This window comes from Hippocampus zosterae, chromosome 1 (assembly GCF_025434085.1).
Source record: "Hippocampus zosterae strain Florida chromosome 1, ASM2543408v3, whole genome shotgun sequence".
NCBI classification, from domain to species: Eukaryota; Metazoa; Chordata; class Actinopteri; order Syngnathiformes; family Syngnathidae; genus Hippocampus; species Hippocampus zosterae.
In genome coordinates this window covers 5,213,083-5,231,182 of record NC_067451.1, presented here as the reverse complement: position 1 = coordinate 5,231,182, position 18,100 = coordinate 5,213,083, and the positions used below count along the sequence as shown (strand labels likewise).

Below are 18,100 nucleotides of genomic sequence, written 5' to 3'. Positions count from 1 at the left end.
CAAAGGAGAATCTCACTGGCTTTGACGTAGATGGAGAGGGGCCACGGGGGTGTGATTATTCACACGTGTGCCAGAAAAAAAAGGGGGAAAAAAAAGAATGTGCAGCCAAATGGGTGGCACCGTGCGACTTGCTTATGAATGCAAATAAAGTCTCTCCGAGGCGAATATAAATGACATTTTCTCCCGAGTGGGAGCATGAATATTAACTGTTGTACACCTATGATGCATCGCGCTACTTACTGCGACACTGACATGACGCAGTCCGTGAAAGGCCACACCTGACTGAAAAACAGCACTGCTCTGCGTTAGCTCCTTTCCAATAATTTGCAATAAGCACACTGGATGAGTTGACTGTCCTGAATTAAAAAACAAAAAAAAACCAAAAACAAAGTTGAAGCCAATGTAACGTTATGCACAATTTGAAGATCAAGTGATGTTCCCCCCAGCTTTCTGCATGCCATTTGAGTGGTGATTCCCAAAGTGTTCTACATGGGCTCCCTCTAGTGGTAAGTCAGAGAAAGCAGGTCAGGTTCAGTTTTATTTCACTTCCAGGACCATTTGCATTTAATTGATATTAATATATCCATCCATCCATTTTCCGAACCGCTTAATCCTCACCAGGGTCGCGGGGGTGCTGGAGCCTATCCCAGCCGTCTTCGGGCAGCAGGCGGGAGACACCCTGAATTAGTTGCCAGCCAATCGCAGGGCACACAGAGACGAACAACCATCCACGCTCACATTCACACCTAGGGACAATTTAGAGCGTCCAATCAGCCTGCCATGCATGTTTTTGGAATGTGGGAGGAAACCGGAGCACCCGGAGAAAACCCACGCCGGCCCGGGGAGAACATGCAAACTCCACACAGGGAGGCCGGAGCTGGAATCGAACCCGCTACCTCTGCACTGTGAAGCCGACATGCTAACCACTGGACTACCGGGCCGCCTGATATTAATATATTAATATTAAATTGATAACAGCTTGCTTTTAAACTGTAAAATTGTACTCAAAGTTACGTGCGATACAAATTATGAAGTACAGTTCCTGCAGTATTCTATTCGGTGGTATTTGGTGGTGAAAAAGTTTCCGAAACACTACACGAAAGAATCAGTGCTCTGAATTTTCGACAGGTGTGAGTGTGAATGTGATTTTTTTTTTGTTTGTCTTCAAGTGACAGATTGAAAAAAAATGGATGGGCGGAGGAATTTGACCTTATTTGGAGTGCTCAGCTTTGTATTTTGAGATGATCTGCGCATACTCCAACCCGGAGCGGTATATCGTTCGCCTCCTCTCGGGGTCAGAAAAGTCCACGTGGAACAACCCAAAGCGAAGATCGAATCCGTCGGCCCACTCGAAGTTATCCAGAAGCGACCAGGCAAAGTATCCGCGGACGTTGACGCCATCTTCTCTGACAGCTGATCGGGAAAGAGACGGGACGGGTTTAGCTTCTGTGCGCTGACACCAAAACGTCACTCATGGTACCTTTTTCCACTTCCTGGATAGTTTCCCTGTAAAACTCGCCACGCTGAGCATCCTCCATCACCAACGGCCCTGCTTGACAGAAGCCATTTTCTGTGATGTAGACCACTGGGTCACCAAATGTGCCCTGGAAAGCGAAGGACAAATGAATGGTGAAGAAACTCAAACACAAAGTTGATTTCATTTCACCTTCATGGAAGGCTGGGTAGCAATCATTCATTCATTCATTCATTCATCTTCCGAGCCGCTTGATCCTCAGTAGGGTCGCGGGGGGTGCTGGAGCCTATCCCAGCTGTCTTCGGGAAGTAGGCGGGGGACACCCTGAATCGGTTGCCAGCCAATCGCAGGGCACACAGAGACGTACAACCATCCACGCTCACACTCCTACCTAGGGACAATTTAGAGTGTTCAATCAGCCTGCCACGCACGTTTTTGGAATGTGGGAGGAAACCGGAGCACCCGGAGAAAACCCACGCAGGCCCAGGGAGAACATGCAAACTCCACACAGGGAGGCCGGAGCTGGAATCGAACCCGGTACCTCTGCACTGTGAAGCCGACGTGCTAACCACTGGACTACCGGGCCGCCCGGGTAGCAATCAATTAATTAATTCATTCATTCATCTTCCGTACCGCTTGATCCTCACTAGGGTCGCGGGGGGTGCTGGAGCCTATCCCAGCCGTCTTCGGGCAGTAGGCGGGGGACACCCTGAATCGGTTGCCAGCCAATCGCAGGGCACACATAGACGAACAACCATCCACGCTCACACTCACACCTAGGGACAATTTAGAGCGTCCAATCAGCCTGCAATGCATGTTTTTGGAACGTGGGAGGAAACCGGAGCACCCGGAGAAAACCCACGCATGCAAACTCAATTAATTGTTTTGTTTTTTTTTCTGATTCTCGCAGGTTTCCATAGTTCAAGGCGTAACAATGAAGACACGGCGGCAAACAGGAAATCTAATCTAGCCGCAGTCTCATTAGTGATTTGGAATTGGTTTGGCTTTGCAGCATGGGAATAGAGAAAAAAATTAAAAATTCTCACACGATAGCCTAGTAGTACTGTACCTCTGTATCTTTCTATCCTCTCTACAAGATTATTTTCCTTACAAAATGATTTTTATGAAAAGTAGGGAACTTACTTGACAGGTACAGTGAATGCGCCTACAGGAATAGCAAAAAAATAAAAATAAAAAATAAAAAATCCACAAATAACGCCCAAACAGAAATGTTTGTATAATAATTGCTTATAGCTGCCACGAGATGTCGAAAAAGTACATTTTTCAAGGAGACAAAGCCATGGCTAGGCTAAATGAGGCTCCTCCTCTGTCTTTTACAAGATATGTGACGAGATACCACAAGATGGCGCCAAAGAAAATCTGATTTTATGATGGGGCCATATCGCCCACTCCTACCTTGATGTAGTTGAGGAGCTTCCGCAAGCCACACGGCACCACAGCCAACCAGGGCGCGCCACAAATGCTCCAACTGGGATCCAAAATGTCCTCCGCGTCCCGGTCGCACTTCATGCACATCCGCCGCTCGCCGACGCATCCGTGTTTGACCTTCCGGGATGTGTAATAGTTCAAGGCGAAGAAGTCGGCCGTGCCTAACGCTGACGGCTCATCCTCGGAGAAGGAGGGAAGTCGCGGCTCGCCTTTGTAGCCCATCTTTCTGCTTTGAGCATCGATGGCCGCCCTCATCACGTCCGGGTAATCGCCGGTGACGAAGAGGGGCCATGCGAACCATCCCAAGGTGAACGCCAGGGCACGATCGGAAGCGGCGACATCCGAGGCGTTCTCGGGACGCAACGGCTCGAACCAGTCGCTGTTGAGGGCCAGGGACACCGCACCACCCTACGGGAAATCCTTTCAACATGAGTTATGCCGATAATTACGGAGGGCGGTGTATATGAAGTCCATTTTTTAAAGATAAAAGTGACAGTAGTTGAACGCAAATTTGATTCTTACAGTCAACACATTGCCAAAACAGAACTTGAAGAAGTTGAGAACTGGGAAGTATTAAGACATTTTTGTGTCATTATGTGTTTTGTTTTTTTTTTAGATCGGATTTGAATGAAGCGGCCCGGTAGTCCAGTGGTTAGCACGTGGGCTTCACAGTGCAGAGGTACCGGGTTCGATTCCAGCTCCGGCCTCCCTGTGTGGAGTTTGCATGTTCTCCCCGGGCCTGCGTGGGTTTTCTCCGGGTGCTCCGGTTTCCTCCCACATTCCAAAAACATGCGTGGCAGGCTGATTGAACACTCTAAATTGTCCCTAGGTGTGAGTGTGAGCGTGGATGGTTGTTCGTCTATGTGTGCCCTGCGATTGGCTGGCAACCAATTTAGGGTGTCCCCCGCCTACTGCCCGGAGACGGCTGGGATAGGCTCCAGCACCCCCCGCGACCCTAGTGAGGATCAAGCGGCTCGGAAGATGAATGAATGAATGAATGAATGAATTTAATTACTTCTTCGACTCATGCACGGGCCTCAAGGTGCACATCAAGAATCTTGCTCAAATGCTCCGACAGCTTTCGTCATACGCACCTGCTTTGGCCTGTAGAGCGAGTTGTAGCTGTGCCAAGCCATGACGTGGGCACGTAACATGTTGTGAGCCACCACATAAGCCGTAGTTCCCGCTTCTTTCAGGCCCGGCGCGTGGGCGGCGTCCTCGTGGCCGAGCTTGGCGCACACGTACGGCTCGTTGAGGGTGAGCCAGAGTTTGACACGGTCCCCGAACGTTTGGAAACAAAAGCGAGCGTAGCCGTCAAAGAGGGCGGCGATGGCCGACGCTTTCCAGCCTCCGCGCTCCTGGAGTGCCTGAGGCAGGTCGAAGTGGTAGAGGGTGACCATAGGGGACACGTCACATGAGAGTAAGTCATCTATCACCTTGTTGTAGTACTGGACACCTGCAGAAAAAACACACGAGTACAACTTAAGCCTGATTGATTCATTTGAACCCAGAATAATCATAATCAGCGGGACGTTTAAATGCCAATATTGTTCATTTGTTGCGAAATAGTAAATGCTGTTCAATGTCAGAGCCGCAATCTGCATCTGCCTCACCAAATAAATGTCGACTGTATGTAATTTATTTTATATTGATATATTTTTTTCCCTTTTGTACCTTTTTGATTGACAGTTCTTGTGGTCCCGTCAGGAAGGAGGCGGGCCCAGGAGAGAGAGAAGCGGTAGTGCGTCAGTCCAAGTTGCTGGATACATTTGAGGTCTTTTTCCCACAATTCATAGCTGTTGCAGGTCACATCACCCGTCTGCGCCCCGCACACGCGACCTTCCTCATGACAAAATGTGTCCCAGATGCTTGGACCCTTGCCGTCCGCCTGCCAACCCCCTAAAATTAAAAAATAACATCTATTGATTAATTGTTGGTTTGTTTGTTTTACATATTGTTGTTGTTGTTTTTTTTTGGGGGGGGGGTATCCTTTCATTTTTTGTTTATAAACGTTTCTATTTTGTTAAATGTGTATTGCATTAATTGTGAAAACTGGTGACCCAATAAAAAGTGGTTGTTTGATCTATCATTAATATTTAATCTGTCTGTCCGAAGACGGCTGGGATAGGCTCCAGCACCCCCCGCGACCCTAGTGAGGATCAAGCGGTTCGGAAAATGGATGGATGGATGTTTGTTTGTAGCAAATTGAGATTTTTTAAAAAAAAAACTCCTCCTTCCCCATTAAAAGTCAATGATTGGTTGTGGAGTTTGCCTTCCTACCTTCAATTTGATATGCTGCAGTCGCAGCTCCCCACGCAAAGTTACGTGGAAACATGTTTTTGCAGGTCGGTGAAAGACTGTGGTGGCTCGAATGTTTCTTAGTGACTACAATTAGTTATAGTTGCATTATCTTTGCGGAAAACCCTACGGTGGGAGCCAACTCGAGAAGCGAACAACCCGGAAGTGCTTCCAACGTGCCTTTTAAACGCATAAATTCCTAAAAAAAAAAATCACAATTTCTCCCCCTTTTAGCGCCATATATGGCATAGTGGTATAAGTGCAACGTGACACCAGCTGCAAAGTACTCTCATCATTGTAAAGATCTGGGGCAATGTTGATTATCTAATTTCTCTTCACGTATTTTTCCGAGTGTCTGTGAAAGCAGCGTACGGTGGGGGCGTTTTCTTCTGTGATGACGTTGCAGTCATTTGCATACAAAAAAAGACGGAATTACTCAGTTGTTGTTAAAACGGGATAAAATGCTTATTTATATGTTTGGCTATTTATTCATCCATTTAAAAAAAGTAAAATGAAGTGTATCGTTGGGGATGGATTTTCTTTGTATTTACAGAGTTTTGCCACAAGATGACACTCAAGTCAAGGCAGTGAGAATCGGTTTAATATTCTGTCAACAGCGCCGAGTGTTGACATTTTTATGTATTAAATTACTGAAGATAATGCTGCTAAAACGAATTTTAACTAAAAACGAGTATGATCGCTTAGTTATTCTCGTTCTCGGTTTTTCTAATTGAACTGGACAATGATTCCCGTACATGTTTATCTTGGAGCACGAGATGGCGCTCAAGTAATCAATCCAATTTCATTTGTCAAATGGGATCACCGGCACCATACCGACAAATGTCATGAAGTAAAAGGGTGATACCATTGTAAATAACTATAAACAATATTAGTAAGCGGGGTGGTATTATGCATTGATCTATGTGAAACAAAGCACAGAAGCTTGTAGTTAATACAGTGGTAAGTAATGCAAGTGGGGTCAATAGGTCAGGATACCAAAATAAGTCTATTGTGGCTCTGCTCTCAGATTTCCACTGTTCCTGTGTGGCAGATACTTCTGTGCTCCACTCTTGGGACAACTGATGACGTGACGCTTTCTGAGTGGGCTGCCTCGTTTCCCGAACCTTTGATATCAAGAAACACCTCCAAAAATGTTTGGCTCTCAAGTACTGAGGCAGCGTTTTTGAAACTTAAAAGTATATTTAAGATGCTCTGGGTTTATGAAGTTCAAATATTAACACTGCGCTTAAATTTGAGAAGGTAAAAAAAAAAGTTGGCAATATGTCATGGCCATTTGCTTAATGGACAGTTTTCGGGGGGACTAAACGATGGCTCTTTCACTGGTCACTTGCACGTACCCACTTTGTAAATTGTGACCTTGCAACCACCCTGAGAATTCATTTCTTCCCTAATGATTTTGTCAACAAGGTGTAAAAAGTCTCTTGTGTTACACTGGACGCTGAAGGACGCTCCTGTAAGGTGAGCCGAGGCCTCTCGGCCAAGTCACAAGAGTGAGGTGAGGGAATAACTCCACGTAACCCGTCTCAGGTTTGCGGATTAGGAAATCAAATTGAGTCAAATGTTTACAGAAAACAGCTGCTTAAATAGGCACTTAGAAGGAATTAGAAAAAAAACATTTTGAGGTTGGCAAGCCGGGCAGCAACACAGGCAATGTCTTTGTTTTGGGAGTGTTGGTGGAAGGCCCCCGGCCGGGGACAGATGGGAGCCAAGAACAATGTGGCTCGCTTGACTTTTTCTTGCGAGCGCTCTACCTGATCTCGGTGTCTTGTTTAGTATTGTGCGCACTATGCAAAAGAGCGCCGTGTGACCCTTTCTGCCTCTCTATTGGCTTGTGTGTGTGCCATGTGAGGTAGTGACGGACCAAAACCAACAAGCGGAGCTCCACCTACAGGTCAGATGCACTCAGATTGTTTCGATACTGTCATGAGATAAAACACATCACAATATCCATATTTGATGTTTGGAGCCAAAAATATATTTTCGTTTCAAATTTAGAAAGTCATTTTTCATGTTATTTGGCCTATTGAAGTTTTCCCTTTGAGATTCAATGAATTGCGAATGGATAAAGTGCACGAAAGCAGGGGGGCGACTTTTTTCTAATCGTGTCTCGATCGGCCCTGCGGTTGCCTTTCCAACATGCTGGAGCAGCACGTTGGAGTGCAAAAACAAACTAGCCGCTGTCCCATGAAGGGGCATGTAGCTGGCAAATTCCTGGCCCGCTCTTTGAACACATGTGACAAGCAGCACTTTTGACTCTCGGGCCACACGGGGCTGATCAAATAGCCCTGTTTGGGCTTGGCCTAAAGGAGAGACAACCAGGTCAGTCATGGGGCGCGTGGGGGTTTCGGAGGGGGGGTTGTTGGCTGACCTCTGAGGAAAAACGAGTAGCAAGGGAATCTTCCCATGTGGCGGACATACTGCAGCCTTCGTGCTCAAGTGTAAAGTCGTATGAAAACAAACAGACAAAAATTGTCCGGGATTAAGCATTTCCAGTGGCTAAAAATAAAGCGGCAACCCAGGAAAGTTAATTTTGAGCCCGTGATCCCGCTTGTAACACGAGGATGTGGCTGAGCTATGCGCTTGCCGCTCTCAATGTCAACTATTCATGATATTCACTGGCGCAGGGGGTCAAAGTTCAGGAGCACCTTATGAATTTGCCATGAACAAACCGGGCCTTTTAAGAAATATTTCCAGAATGAAACTCGGTCTTTAGGGGGTTTGTCTTCCTTTCGGGGGGGGGGGGGGGGTAGTGGTGGTGGAGGTCATAAACATTTGCATTCCTGCGCTCGGCGTGTTAATGGAGATTAACCCGAATTCGAGCCCGCGTGTCAGCCAGCAATTCAGGTGGCTCATACCTCGCATACCTGCACTATTGTGAGCCTGCTCGCATTCTCTCGGAGCTCCGACGAGGACACCGCTTCGCCCTGTTCTTTCGGCGGCGCTTCCAAAAACAACAGCAAGATAGCCGAGACTTGATATTCCGACACTTTGTACTTCCCTTTCAGGAGTTGTCTGACCAACTCGCCATTTAGAATGCGAAAAATATGAGCCAATTATCTTATCACAAGGCGCAGAAATGTTTTTAAGAGGGTCAATCTGACCACCTGCATGTGGGAGAGAGTGTTCATGTCATCGTCTGCATAAAAAGAAAAAAAACACACATTTATCTTGGAATTTTGTTGAAAATGGCCACAGCATTAGGTACAGCCAGGGACGAAGCTAGAAGCAGTGCGGGTTGGCGTGCAAGTGTGCTTCTGTATGTGTGTTCTTGTTTATCATCAGTCAGCTTTTCATGAAATAAAATCACACCTACAGTATCCGGAACAATGCCCATCGCACTCATTATGATGAGCTTTTTACTGTATGAAGGCAATTTTCTTCGCCTTGTCTTTGTCTTTTTTTCTTGCCTTTTTTGTACTATCTCACAGTCTGCACACTACTTGTTAACAGCCAATCAGAATGATTGTTAGAGATGGTATATTCTTTCTTCTCTGCGGATTTATTTAAATATAAATTTGCATTCAGATTATTTTAAAGTTTATATTCCGATCAAGTACAGTATATATTCTTTATAGAAAATAACTTGTGGAGGACTATCAATGGGTCTAAGAATACTGCATCCATGTGAAAATTAAAAAAAAATTCCCTTAGTGTGGGGGTGGACAGAAAATGATAAAGGGTGGCCAGGTGCCCACTCTGGCCACCACGTAGCTCCACTCCTGGTTAGAGTGGTTGCCTTGCTTATTATTCTCTCCAATTGTCTTTTATTATTATTATTATTATTATTATTATTATTATTATTAGTAGTAGTAGTAGTATTATTGCTGTTATTATTATTATTATTATTATTATTATTATTATTATTATTATTTTTATTATGTATTTTGTGTGATTTAAAAGTTACCCGAGTAGTGTTTTGAAATCTCTCGTCTTCAATGGACGTAAGTGACGTCAGTGCGTGTAAGCAGCAGTCCAGGTGCGTGTTTCTTTAAGAACTCCCCATCTCCCCCCCCCAACCCCCCCCCCCCCCCCCATACACACACCCACACACACTTTTTTCCTTTCTCTCTTTTCCTTCACTCATTCTTGGAACGTGAACATAAATTGAGCAGCAACGTGCTACTTTACGTATGCTACGTAAAATGTTACGTCAGACGTCACTTGTTCGGAGCCCGGCGTGCTTCGTTTCGGTGCGGGATCCGATGGGAGTCAACACCCCACCCACCCCTTTCTCCCACCCCGTCTCCCACGCCCCCTCCACACTGTCACACACACTCTCACGCACGCCCCCGCGCACGTGCACACCCACCAGCACAGGCACCAAGCAGAAGCAAAAGAGACGCAGATCACTTGTCTCCATTCAGTGTGCACACGCGTGGAATTTGGGGAGAGATGTCGGGGGGCGGCTGGGGCGCGACTGGACTGCTTCTGTTCGCGGTTTGGGTCAAGGTAAGGTTCGGAAGAGCACAGTGGTGTAGCCAATGTCTAATTTGTTGGGGAAATTTTTTTTCGCTATGACAGGCAGCAGTGGGTTATTCGACTCCATTGTCACCTGGAGCTATAAAATGGAGACTAAATATAAATCATTGTTATGGAATTACCAAGTAAACAGTAGTCGTTCACCTTTCAGATGTAAAGTCATTTGGACACATTTTTGCTCCTGGTCATAAAACCTTGCATGTATTTGTGTGTATTTGCCCTCAAAATGAACTGTATATATTTCAAAAATAACTTGGATTGATAGTATAGAGTACCTTGAAAGTATTCATTCAGATTCCCCAAAATTGATTTAACCATGTAAGGGACATTTTCACTTTTATTGTACATCTCATTTAGTGCAATGAAGTACAATAAAGTTCAATAATTGGCCCAATTCTGTGCATTACGCCTAAATAAATATAAACCAGCAGTATTTTAACAGTAGCGGCCCGGTAGTCCAGTGGTTAGCACGTCGGCTTCACAGTGCAGAGGTACCGGGTTCGATTCCAGCTCCGGCCTCCCTGTGTGGAGTTTGCATGTTCTCCCCGGGCCTGCGTGGGTTTTCTCCGGGTGCTCCGGTTTCCTCCCACATTCCAAAAAAACATGCGTGGCAGGCTGATTGAACACTCTAAATTGTCCCTAGGTGTGAGTGTGAGTGCGAATGGTTGTTCGTTTCTGTGTGCCCTGCGATTGGCTGGCAACCGATTCAGGGTGTCCCCCGCCTACTGCCCGAAGACAGCTGGGATAGGCTCCAGCACCCCCCGCGACCCTAGTGAGGATCAAGCGGCTCGGAAGATGAATGAATGAATGAATGAATATTTTAACAGTCCTGTTACTGAATGCTCAGAAATCCAATCCATCGCCAGTCAGCGGCACCTGATTTTTTTTTTTCTTTTTCTAAGCGCCATACTCCCAAGAAAAACCCCTGAAGTGGACCAGACAGCGCACGTCATCCTAATCAGTGGCGTGTGTGTGCAGTCAGTTCACACTAATCGCCACTCAAGCTTGTTATCTCCCGCAGGCGGCCGGCCGCACGCCGCTCGCAACGGATGGCACGACAGGTGCTGAGAGCGCCTTGTGGTGGTCCGGCCTTCATTTAGTCCACTTTAATCAGAGAACAATGTGAGATGAAGGCCGTGGTTCGGCGCTACCTTCGATCCCCTTTTAAAGGTCCCCCCTTTTGCTACCCTTGACACTTTAACCACGTTGCGACGCACCTTTTTGGCCCGAGAAAAGCCACAAACTGTGACCTCGATGTCCAAGAATTAGCCTCAGTCAGGTAGGTTCTTCCTTGGGGGTGCCTTGAGTTTATCTAGAAAACACTCACCGACAAGAGCCCCCCCCTCCCCCCTTCCCCCTCCACACCCTATCGCGCCTTTGTGCTCACCATGTATACTACCACCTGCACTCTTGATGGATTTGTGTTTGCTTTTACTTTGCATTGACTGCAACTTAGAATCCATCATTTGTTATGTCCTGATGATGGTTATAAAATGCTAATAACCTTATAATAGCGGTGTCAAATTCATTTTTGTACACCATAACTACTTTTGAAGTCAGACATCAACGCTAATAGATTGTTTGATTTACTCTAAAAAAGGGACTTTTGGGAAGAAAACGATGCACAAGATTTGCTTCCGCGGGCCGCATGAAATGAAGTGGTGGCCTGGATCTGGCCCCAGGGCCTTGAGTTTGACAACCGTGCCTTAGGGATACATTTGGCTTGTCCCCAGGATAGTTTCATTCAAAGGATCACTTTTGTCCACATTTTCACATTCTGTATGTCTTTCTTTCGGGTGAGCTTGGAGTCCACTAGTTGGCGGTCCGCGAGTGCAGCTTGCATCTTGACGGCTCTGGATCGTGTCCCCGTCTTTTGCGAGAGTGGCAAGAAGGCAGCGTCTGGCTGTGGCGGCGGAGAAAACATGGCAAGCATGTGTGCAGGGAGGCGGGTGGTCGAGGGGGTGGGGGGGGCATGAATCAGCGCAACAGCAATGACCTGCGCTCTTGACTTCAGAGACGGCCGATCAACAAGCGGTCCCGGCGACTCTCATTTTCGACCTCGGGTCAGCGTCTCAGCGCGACTATTCTGGTGAAGGAGAATGTGGGGCCCTATACTTGTGTGTTTGGTCTTTGGAGGTCCTCTTCTCGGTGATTTGCGTGTGTGGGCCAAGTGGCCTGTGGCTCTGACCCTAAATGGAATAGACCTGCCTTTGTGGGTGACATAATGGCATACCTTAAGTGAGCCTTGGAGGGCTCTCACGCCATCTCCTTGATTCATGCACCCATGCAGAATCTTCCCCGGGTAAGAAGAAAAAAAAAAAAGACAAAAAGAAAAATGTGCCAGCTATCTGCGCAACAATTTCTCTTGTCGCAGTGCTTGGCCACAACAATTCCTCGTAATGATCCCTGCTGGAATTCATAAGGAAGTTGGCCGCAGCAAATTGTGGTGTTTTTTCAAGGAAATGGCCCCACTTAACGTTGGACTGCCGCCTCCCACGGACACACGGGGAAGCCGACGGCAGGATCCAGATGGGCAATGTTGCTACGGTTACCCCTGAAAAAAGCCACTTAGTGACTTTCCTGATGAGCTGACTTTAAACTTGAAGTTACTGATGACTTCATTTTTCAATTAAAAATGTAAATTACAACTTGGCGTTGACACTCAACAGATGCCGACCACCCGACTTCACATGATTGACGACCAGTTTGGCCAAAACTTATTTGGAAGTATTTGTGAGAGTGATGTTGAGCAAGATTATTATTATTATTTTTTTAATGAAACATAAAATAACGATGGGCGGCCCGGTAGTCCAGTGGTTAGCACGTCGGCTTCACAGTGCAGAGGTACCGGGTTCGATTCCAACTCCGGCCTCCCTGTGTGGAGTTTGCATGTTCTCCCTGGGCCTGAGTGGGTTTTCTCTGGGTGCTCTGGTTTCCTCCCACATTCCAAAAATATGCATGGCAGGCTGATTGAACACTCTAAATCAGGGGTGTCCAAACTTTTTGCCAAGGGGGCCAGATTTTATGTGGTAAAATGTCGGGGGGCCGACCTTGGCTGACATTCTTTACATTGAACAACAATATTGTTCAACAAATTTTAGTAAGCCACTCTGTTTCACATTTCCATTTTTATTTTTATTTCAACAATCTTAAGAATTTCTTTTGGTTCATTTGAAACAGGTATATCACATGCAACTGCTTATTCACTTGACTTTTTCTTAAACAGAAGTCTCCTGAGTGCAAATTGATTGATTTGAAAGATAAAATGTATCACCATGACTTTTCAATAGTCACAAAACCTTTGACTCGAACAACAGGGAAATGAACAAGCAATACACATATCCACAACTGCAAGGATCATTTGAAATGTGACATATCAGTCAATATAAACACGTAGTGATGTCTTGTTAACTCGTGAGTGATGCCCTCTAGTGTCTAAATGCTATTACTAATTTAGTGAATGCTATTACTCATTTAGCCACTAGAGGGAAGCAGTACTCTATTAAACATCACTCACCAGTCTACGAGACCTCAGTCAATGCAACACGTGTTCCATTGCGCCCAACCTGCGGGCCAGACGGCACTGATTTTATGACAGGGGCCGAGGGCCGGATGAAATTCGACCGCGGGCCGGATTTGGCCCCCGGGCCGGACTTTGGACATGCCTGCTCTAAATTGTCCCTAGGTGTGAGTGTGAGCGTGGATTGTTGTTCGTCTATGTGTGCCCTGCGATTGGCTGGCAACCGATTCAGGGTGTCCCCCGCCTACTGCCCGAAGACAGCTGGGATAGGCTCCAGCACCCCCCTGCGACCCTAGTGAGGATCAAGCGGCTCGGAAGATGAATGAATGAATAAAATAACGAGAACCCATTTTGAATTAGTTTTTATTTGAGTCAAAATTAGTCTATGGATTTCACTTCATATAAACAGCTAACGATACTTGTTTTTATTTAAAAAAAAGAAGTCTTTCGAGACTACTCTTAACCATTTTTTTTAAAGACGGTCTCTATTGCTCTGACATTTAACTGTTTATGTTGTCATGCAAACTGAATGCACACATCTATATATATATATTGCGCGTCGTCCCACACGCGGTCTGTCCTTCCGTCTGTCCCTTTTCAAAACGTACCTACTTCAGCGCGCCGCTGCGCGCCGCCACTGCGCCGCTCAGGCAGTGGCTCACTACGATCGCGCGGGCATCTTAGCGAAAAAATGTTGTCTACCCACAAGCATTGCAATGAAATTGTTAGTTATTTAGTAGAGCTAAACATCTCTTTATTTTCGCGATAAGCAATGAAGATGAACAAAAAGTTGAACCAAGCAACAACACTTTTGTGGGCCAAAGGCCCACCTTACCAGCCTTCCTCAGGAACTAGCTGATGAGCCGCCCGGAGGGCGGCGAACCAGCTAGTTGTTTCTAAATCGAACGATTAAATGTGGAGACCACATACAGCCATGCGGGTCTTTATCTTTCAGCAGCAAACTGATCGGACTTGATTGCGTGATGACGATGATGTAGAGAATCTTCATTGAACTTTGACGATCGTTTGTTGTGGGACGGAATGGGAAGTGAATTAATTTGGAGAAGGATTGGTCCCATTCGAGGAGTTAAAGCAACATCTGGCTTATAATGGATGGATGGATGGATGGAGCAAGTTTTTGGAGTCTGTTAACAAGAAGGACTGTTTTCGGTTACACAACCAAATCTTTCATTCTCATCCCATTGTTGCCATCTGGTCTTCATCTCTGCCGAGTGTGCCTTTGCTGAAAAATGGGTGTGTGTAACGTCAGGCTAAATTGAAGTGGAGCTTATGTTTGCGAAGCATGAACTTTTCACGGTGTGTTGCTGGCATTCTTGCGTGAGCGTGAGTTGTATTGTAGGTGTGCCCGGGGATGCTCCTGTTCCAAATTGGGGCGAGCAGGCCGCCAGAGCTTGGCCTAAAGCTGTGAAACTCCATCCCGCCCTTGGTGCACTGGTGAATAAAAAGCCACCGGGAGTAGAATGAGTGATGGCAGATTCCAAAGGAAGCACTCGCAATGGACACTGGCAAAGAGCAGCGGAAGGCGTTGGAAAATGGGAAAGGGAACAGTCGTCCTCAGATGAGACACTGGCACTTGAATATTGTTGTGCAAACTTGATGGTGAACACAGTGGTCAAGTCAAGTCAAGAGTATTTCTAGAGCACTTTCAAACAGCCATCGCTGCATACAAAGTGCTGTACATGGAGCGATTTAACATACACAATAAACAGTAAGACGAAATGGTAATAAAGGCGGTAGAAAGCACCAAGCAGTAAAATCATGCCTAGTCGAACGTCAAAGAATACAAGTGAGTTTTGAGGAGGGCTTTAAAGATGGGCAGCGAGGAGGCTTGCCGAATGTTCAGTGGGAGGTCATTCCAGAGAGAGGGACCAGCAACAGAAAATGCTCGATCCCCTCTAAGCCTCAGTTTAGTTCTTGGTACTTCTAACAAAGACTGGCCCACAGACCTGAGGCACCGGGCAGGTGTGTAGGGGCGGATGAGCTCAGAGAGGTAAAGTGGCGCGAGATTATTTAGAGATTTGAAAACAAAGAGGAGGATCTTGAAAATAACTCTAAAAGGAATGGGGAGCCAATGAAGGGATGCCAGAGTAGGAGTTATATGCTCCCTCTTACGAGTACCAGTCAAGAGGCGAGCAGCGGCATTCTGGACCAGCTGAAGGCGCTTAATGGAGGACTGGCTGACTGAGTAAAGGGCATTGCAGTAATCGAGCCGGGATGTGACAAAGGCATGAATTACTGTCTCAAAGTGTTCATGAGAGAGGAGAGGTTTTATTTTGGCCAGCTGTCTAAGGTGAAAGAAGCTGGATTTAAAAACGGCACCAATTTGCCGATCGAGTTTGAAATCACTGTCCAGTTTAAGGCCCAAGTTTGAGACCGTTGATTTCAAATAAGGAGACAGGGGGCCGAAGTCTACAGGATGGAATGTACAAGGGCCACTGGGACCAAACAATATCACCTCTGTCTTCTTTTCGTTGAATTTCAAGAAATTTTGTGCCATCCAGGTTTTGATTTCTTCCAGACAGGATAGGAGTGGCCTTAATGAGAAGGTGTCTTTCTTGCTCAGTGGGACATAATGAGAAGGCATCTTTCTTGCTCAGTGATTTCTTGCACATAGATCTGGCAGTCATCTGCATAGCAGTGGAAGGGAATACCATGTTTCCTAAAGATGGAAACCAATGGGAGAAGGTACAGCGAGAATAGCAGAGGCCCCAGAATTGAGCCCTGTGGAACACCACATGACAGGGGAGCAGTGCGTGACTCAGAGCAGCCAAGGCTGACACAAAAGGTCCTGTCAGCTAGATAGGACTACTGTATCAAATGCTGCAGTTAAGTCCAATAAGACCAGACACACGTGGTCTCCAGAGTCATTTGCCAGGAGGATGTCATTAGAAACGCGTAACAGTGGTGCCTTGACCTTGCCGCGTTGAGCCAAAATTGGCATTAGGAGCAAGTGTCAGATGCTCAAGGGAAGTCTGGAGGTAAAAAAAAAAAAAAGGGTCATGACCTCGCACATGGACACAAAGTTGCCGATGCATTTTCAGCCATTTATTCAATGTGACAAATAGTTAAACGCAGAAATGCAAAATGACAACACTCACAAGGAGCTGCTGTATTTGAACACTTAAGAATGAAGAAGGGTTGCCGTTTTATGCGGGAAGAGGGTGTTGTGGGTGATATATACACAGGGTCAGGCATAATGATCTGACATATTTGTAGGTTAAATAAAAGCCAAAGGCGGCCCGGTAGTCCAGTGGTTAGCACGTCGGCATCACAGTGCAGAGGTACCGGGTTCGATTCCAGCTCCGGCCTCCCTGTGTGGAGTTTGCATGTTCTCCCCGGGCCTGTGTGGGTTTTCTCCGGGTGCTCCGGTTTCCTCCCACATTCCAAAAATATGCATGGCAGGCTGATTGAACACTCTAAATTGTCCCTAGGTGTGAATGTGGGCGTGGATGGTTGTTCGTTTCTGTGTGCCCTGCAATTGGCTGGCAACCGGTTCAGGGTGTCCCCCGCCTACTGCCCGAAGACGGCTGGGATAGGCTCCAGCACCCCCCGCGACCCTAGTGAGGATTAAGCGGTTCATAAAATGGATGGATGGATGGATAAAAGCCAAATAAAGTAAAGAAACAAAGTGTTTTTATTCTGGAAAAGTATGTACGTAATGCCATTCTGTTTCATTATGTTTTCAAAAATTAAGTGGAGTTCTGGCGGCGTGAGGTCGGCCGGTTGATTTTTGTTTCAATGTAGATCCAGTAGCTCTGAAGTTGGTAACCCATAACAAGATCGGGGTTCGAGCTGGTTTCGGGATCATGGCTACGAAGCGCTTGTTGAGTTGCAGTTACAGATTTTTTTGTTTTGATCGACGTTTCAGCAACGAAAGTCCGCGATGCTCACCAGTCCGATTCATGGCAGCAACTGAAAAAGAAACGTAAAAACAATGGCATCGTTAAGAAACAAAGCAAAATGGCATTCTATGAAAAAAATGGCGGTATATGTACTTTTCGAAAATAAAAACACTTTTTTTGTTTGACTTGATTTGCCTTTTATTTAAGCTACAAATGTAAAATGTTTATAAATATATAAACTTCAGATTTTCTTTTACGGGCAAAACTGCTGCATCATTGCCAAGGGATATTTACTTCATAGCGTGCATTGTCAAGGGGCCACCAGTAGATGGCAACGTTACAGCAGAAGGGCCTTTTTTTTGTTTTTTTTTTTCTTCCTCCTTGGGTTGGTTGTCCACCGTAGTGCGATTTGTACAGGTGGATGCTGAGTCCGCTCCCCTACTCCCGGACCTTCTTGTGAGTGTGTTTGTTTCGTCAGAAGGGAGGTTTGTTTCTCCCTATCCCTAACTCTGGCGTTCCGTCCCCTCATGAAACATGTTGGACTCCATCTGTCTCTTCCGTCATTGGAGTCGAGCGCTGTTGATTTATTCCCGTTTTGTTTGTCCCGAGCTGCGTCATCTGCTCGGCATATTTTTCACGCCGCTCACGACTGGAGCGTCGCGTTGAGCTCTCTCGGCTCTGCCCGAGCCTTGACCTCGGATCCCTTCCGAGGGCAGGAGCTGCGGCGGGAGCGCTGGGGAGTGGCCCGAACGAGAGGGGAGATCACAACTCGTTCCCCCCGGGGGAGGTCTAATTAGAGGGGAGTCAGGCTCGGAGGTGTGTGCGCTCTTGTCTAAGTGTTGAAAACGGTACTTGGGAGAGTTATAAAACTGGAAGGTGAGGCCCCATTTGACACTTCAGACGGCATGACGAGGAAATAATGGATGAAAAGGTCAACAAGAATGTTGAAATAGAAGCGGGGGTTTTCTAAAGTTTTCAACAACGCTGTTCTTTTAA

The 18,100-nt window shown here is 46.4% G+C and overlaps 2 protein-coding genes and 1 long non-coding RNA gene across 6 annotated transcripts in view; 2 read left to right on the top strand and 1 right to left on the bottom strand.

The window, feature by feature from the left end:
* The window catches only part of LOC127609153 (uncharacterized), an 83,573-nt gene extending 80,966 nt beyond the window's left edge, over window positions 1–2,607 (top strand). The window contains exons 4-5 of the long non-coding RNA XR_007964475.1: window positions 1,502–1,629; window positions 2,385–2,607. This is a non-coding gene — a long non-coding RNA (uncharacterized LOC127609153). The remainder of the gene's footprint in view (window positions 1–1,501; window positions 1,630–2,384) is intronic.
* The window catches only part of gba3 (glucosidase, beta, acid 3), a 33,410-nt gene extending 27,835 nt beyond the window's left edge, over window positions 1–5,575 (bottom strand). The window contains exons 1-7 of one of the 2 annotated variants that reach the window (XR_007964467.1): window positions 5,204–5,575; window positions 4,598–4,822; window positions 4,018–4,379; window positions 2,891–3,331; window positions 1,481–1,604; window positions 1,210–1,413; window positions 241–356 (exon numbers count right to left, since the gene is read on the bottom strand). Coding sequence is in view for 1 of the 2 variants with exons in the window: in XM_052078700.1 (XP_051934660.1) it covers window positions 1,211–1,413; window positions 1,481–1,604; window positions 2,891–3,331; window positions 4,018–4,379; window positions 4,598–4,822; window positions 5,204–5,258 (1,410 nt within the window). In the remaining variant the exon portion in view is untranslated. Of the gene's footprint in view, window positions 1–240; window positions 357–949; window positions 1,414–1,480; window positions 1,605–2,890; window positions 3,332–4,017; window positions 4,380–4,597; window positions 4,823–5,203 lie in introns of those variants that run through there. The other variant, XM_052078700.1, reaches the window with a different exon arrangement.
* A 3,947-nt stretch (window positions 5,576–9,522) lies between these two features.
* adamtsl3 (ADAMTS-like 3) overlaps window positions 9,523–18,100 on the top strand; it is a 70,710-nt gene continuing 62,132 nt past the window's right edge. For all 3 annotated transcript variants that reach the window (XM_052078272.1, XM_052078292.1, XM_052078286.1), the window contains exon 1: window positions 9,523–9,691. In XM_052078272.1, the coding sequence (XP_051934232.1) occupies window positions 9,635–9,691 (57 nt within the window). In that variant the 5' untranslated portion in view covers window positions 9,523–9,634. The remainder of the gene's footprint in view (window positions 9,692–18,100) is intronic.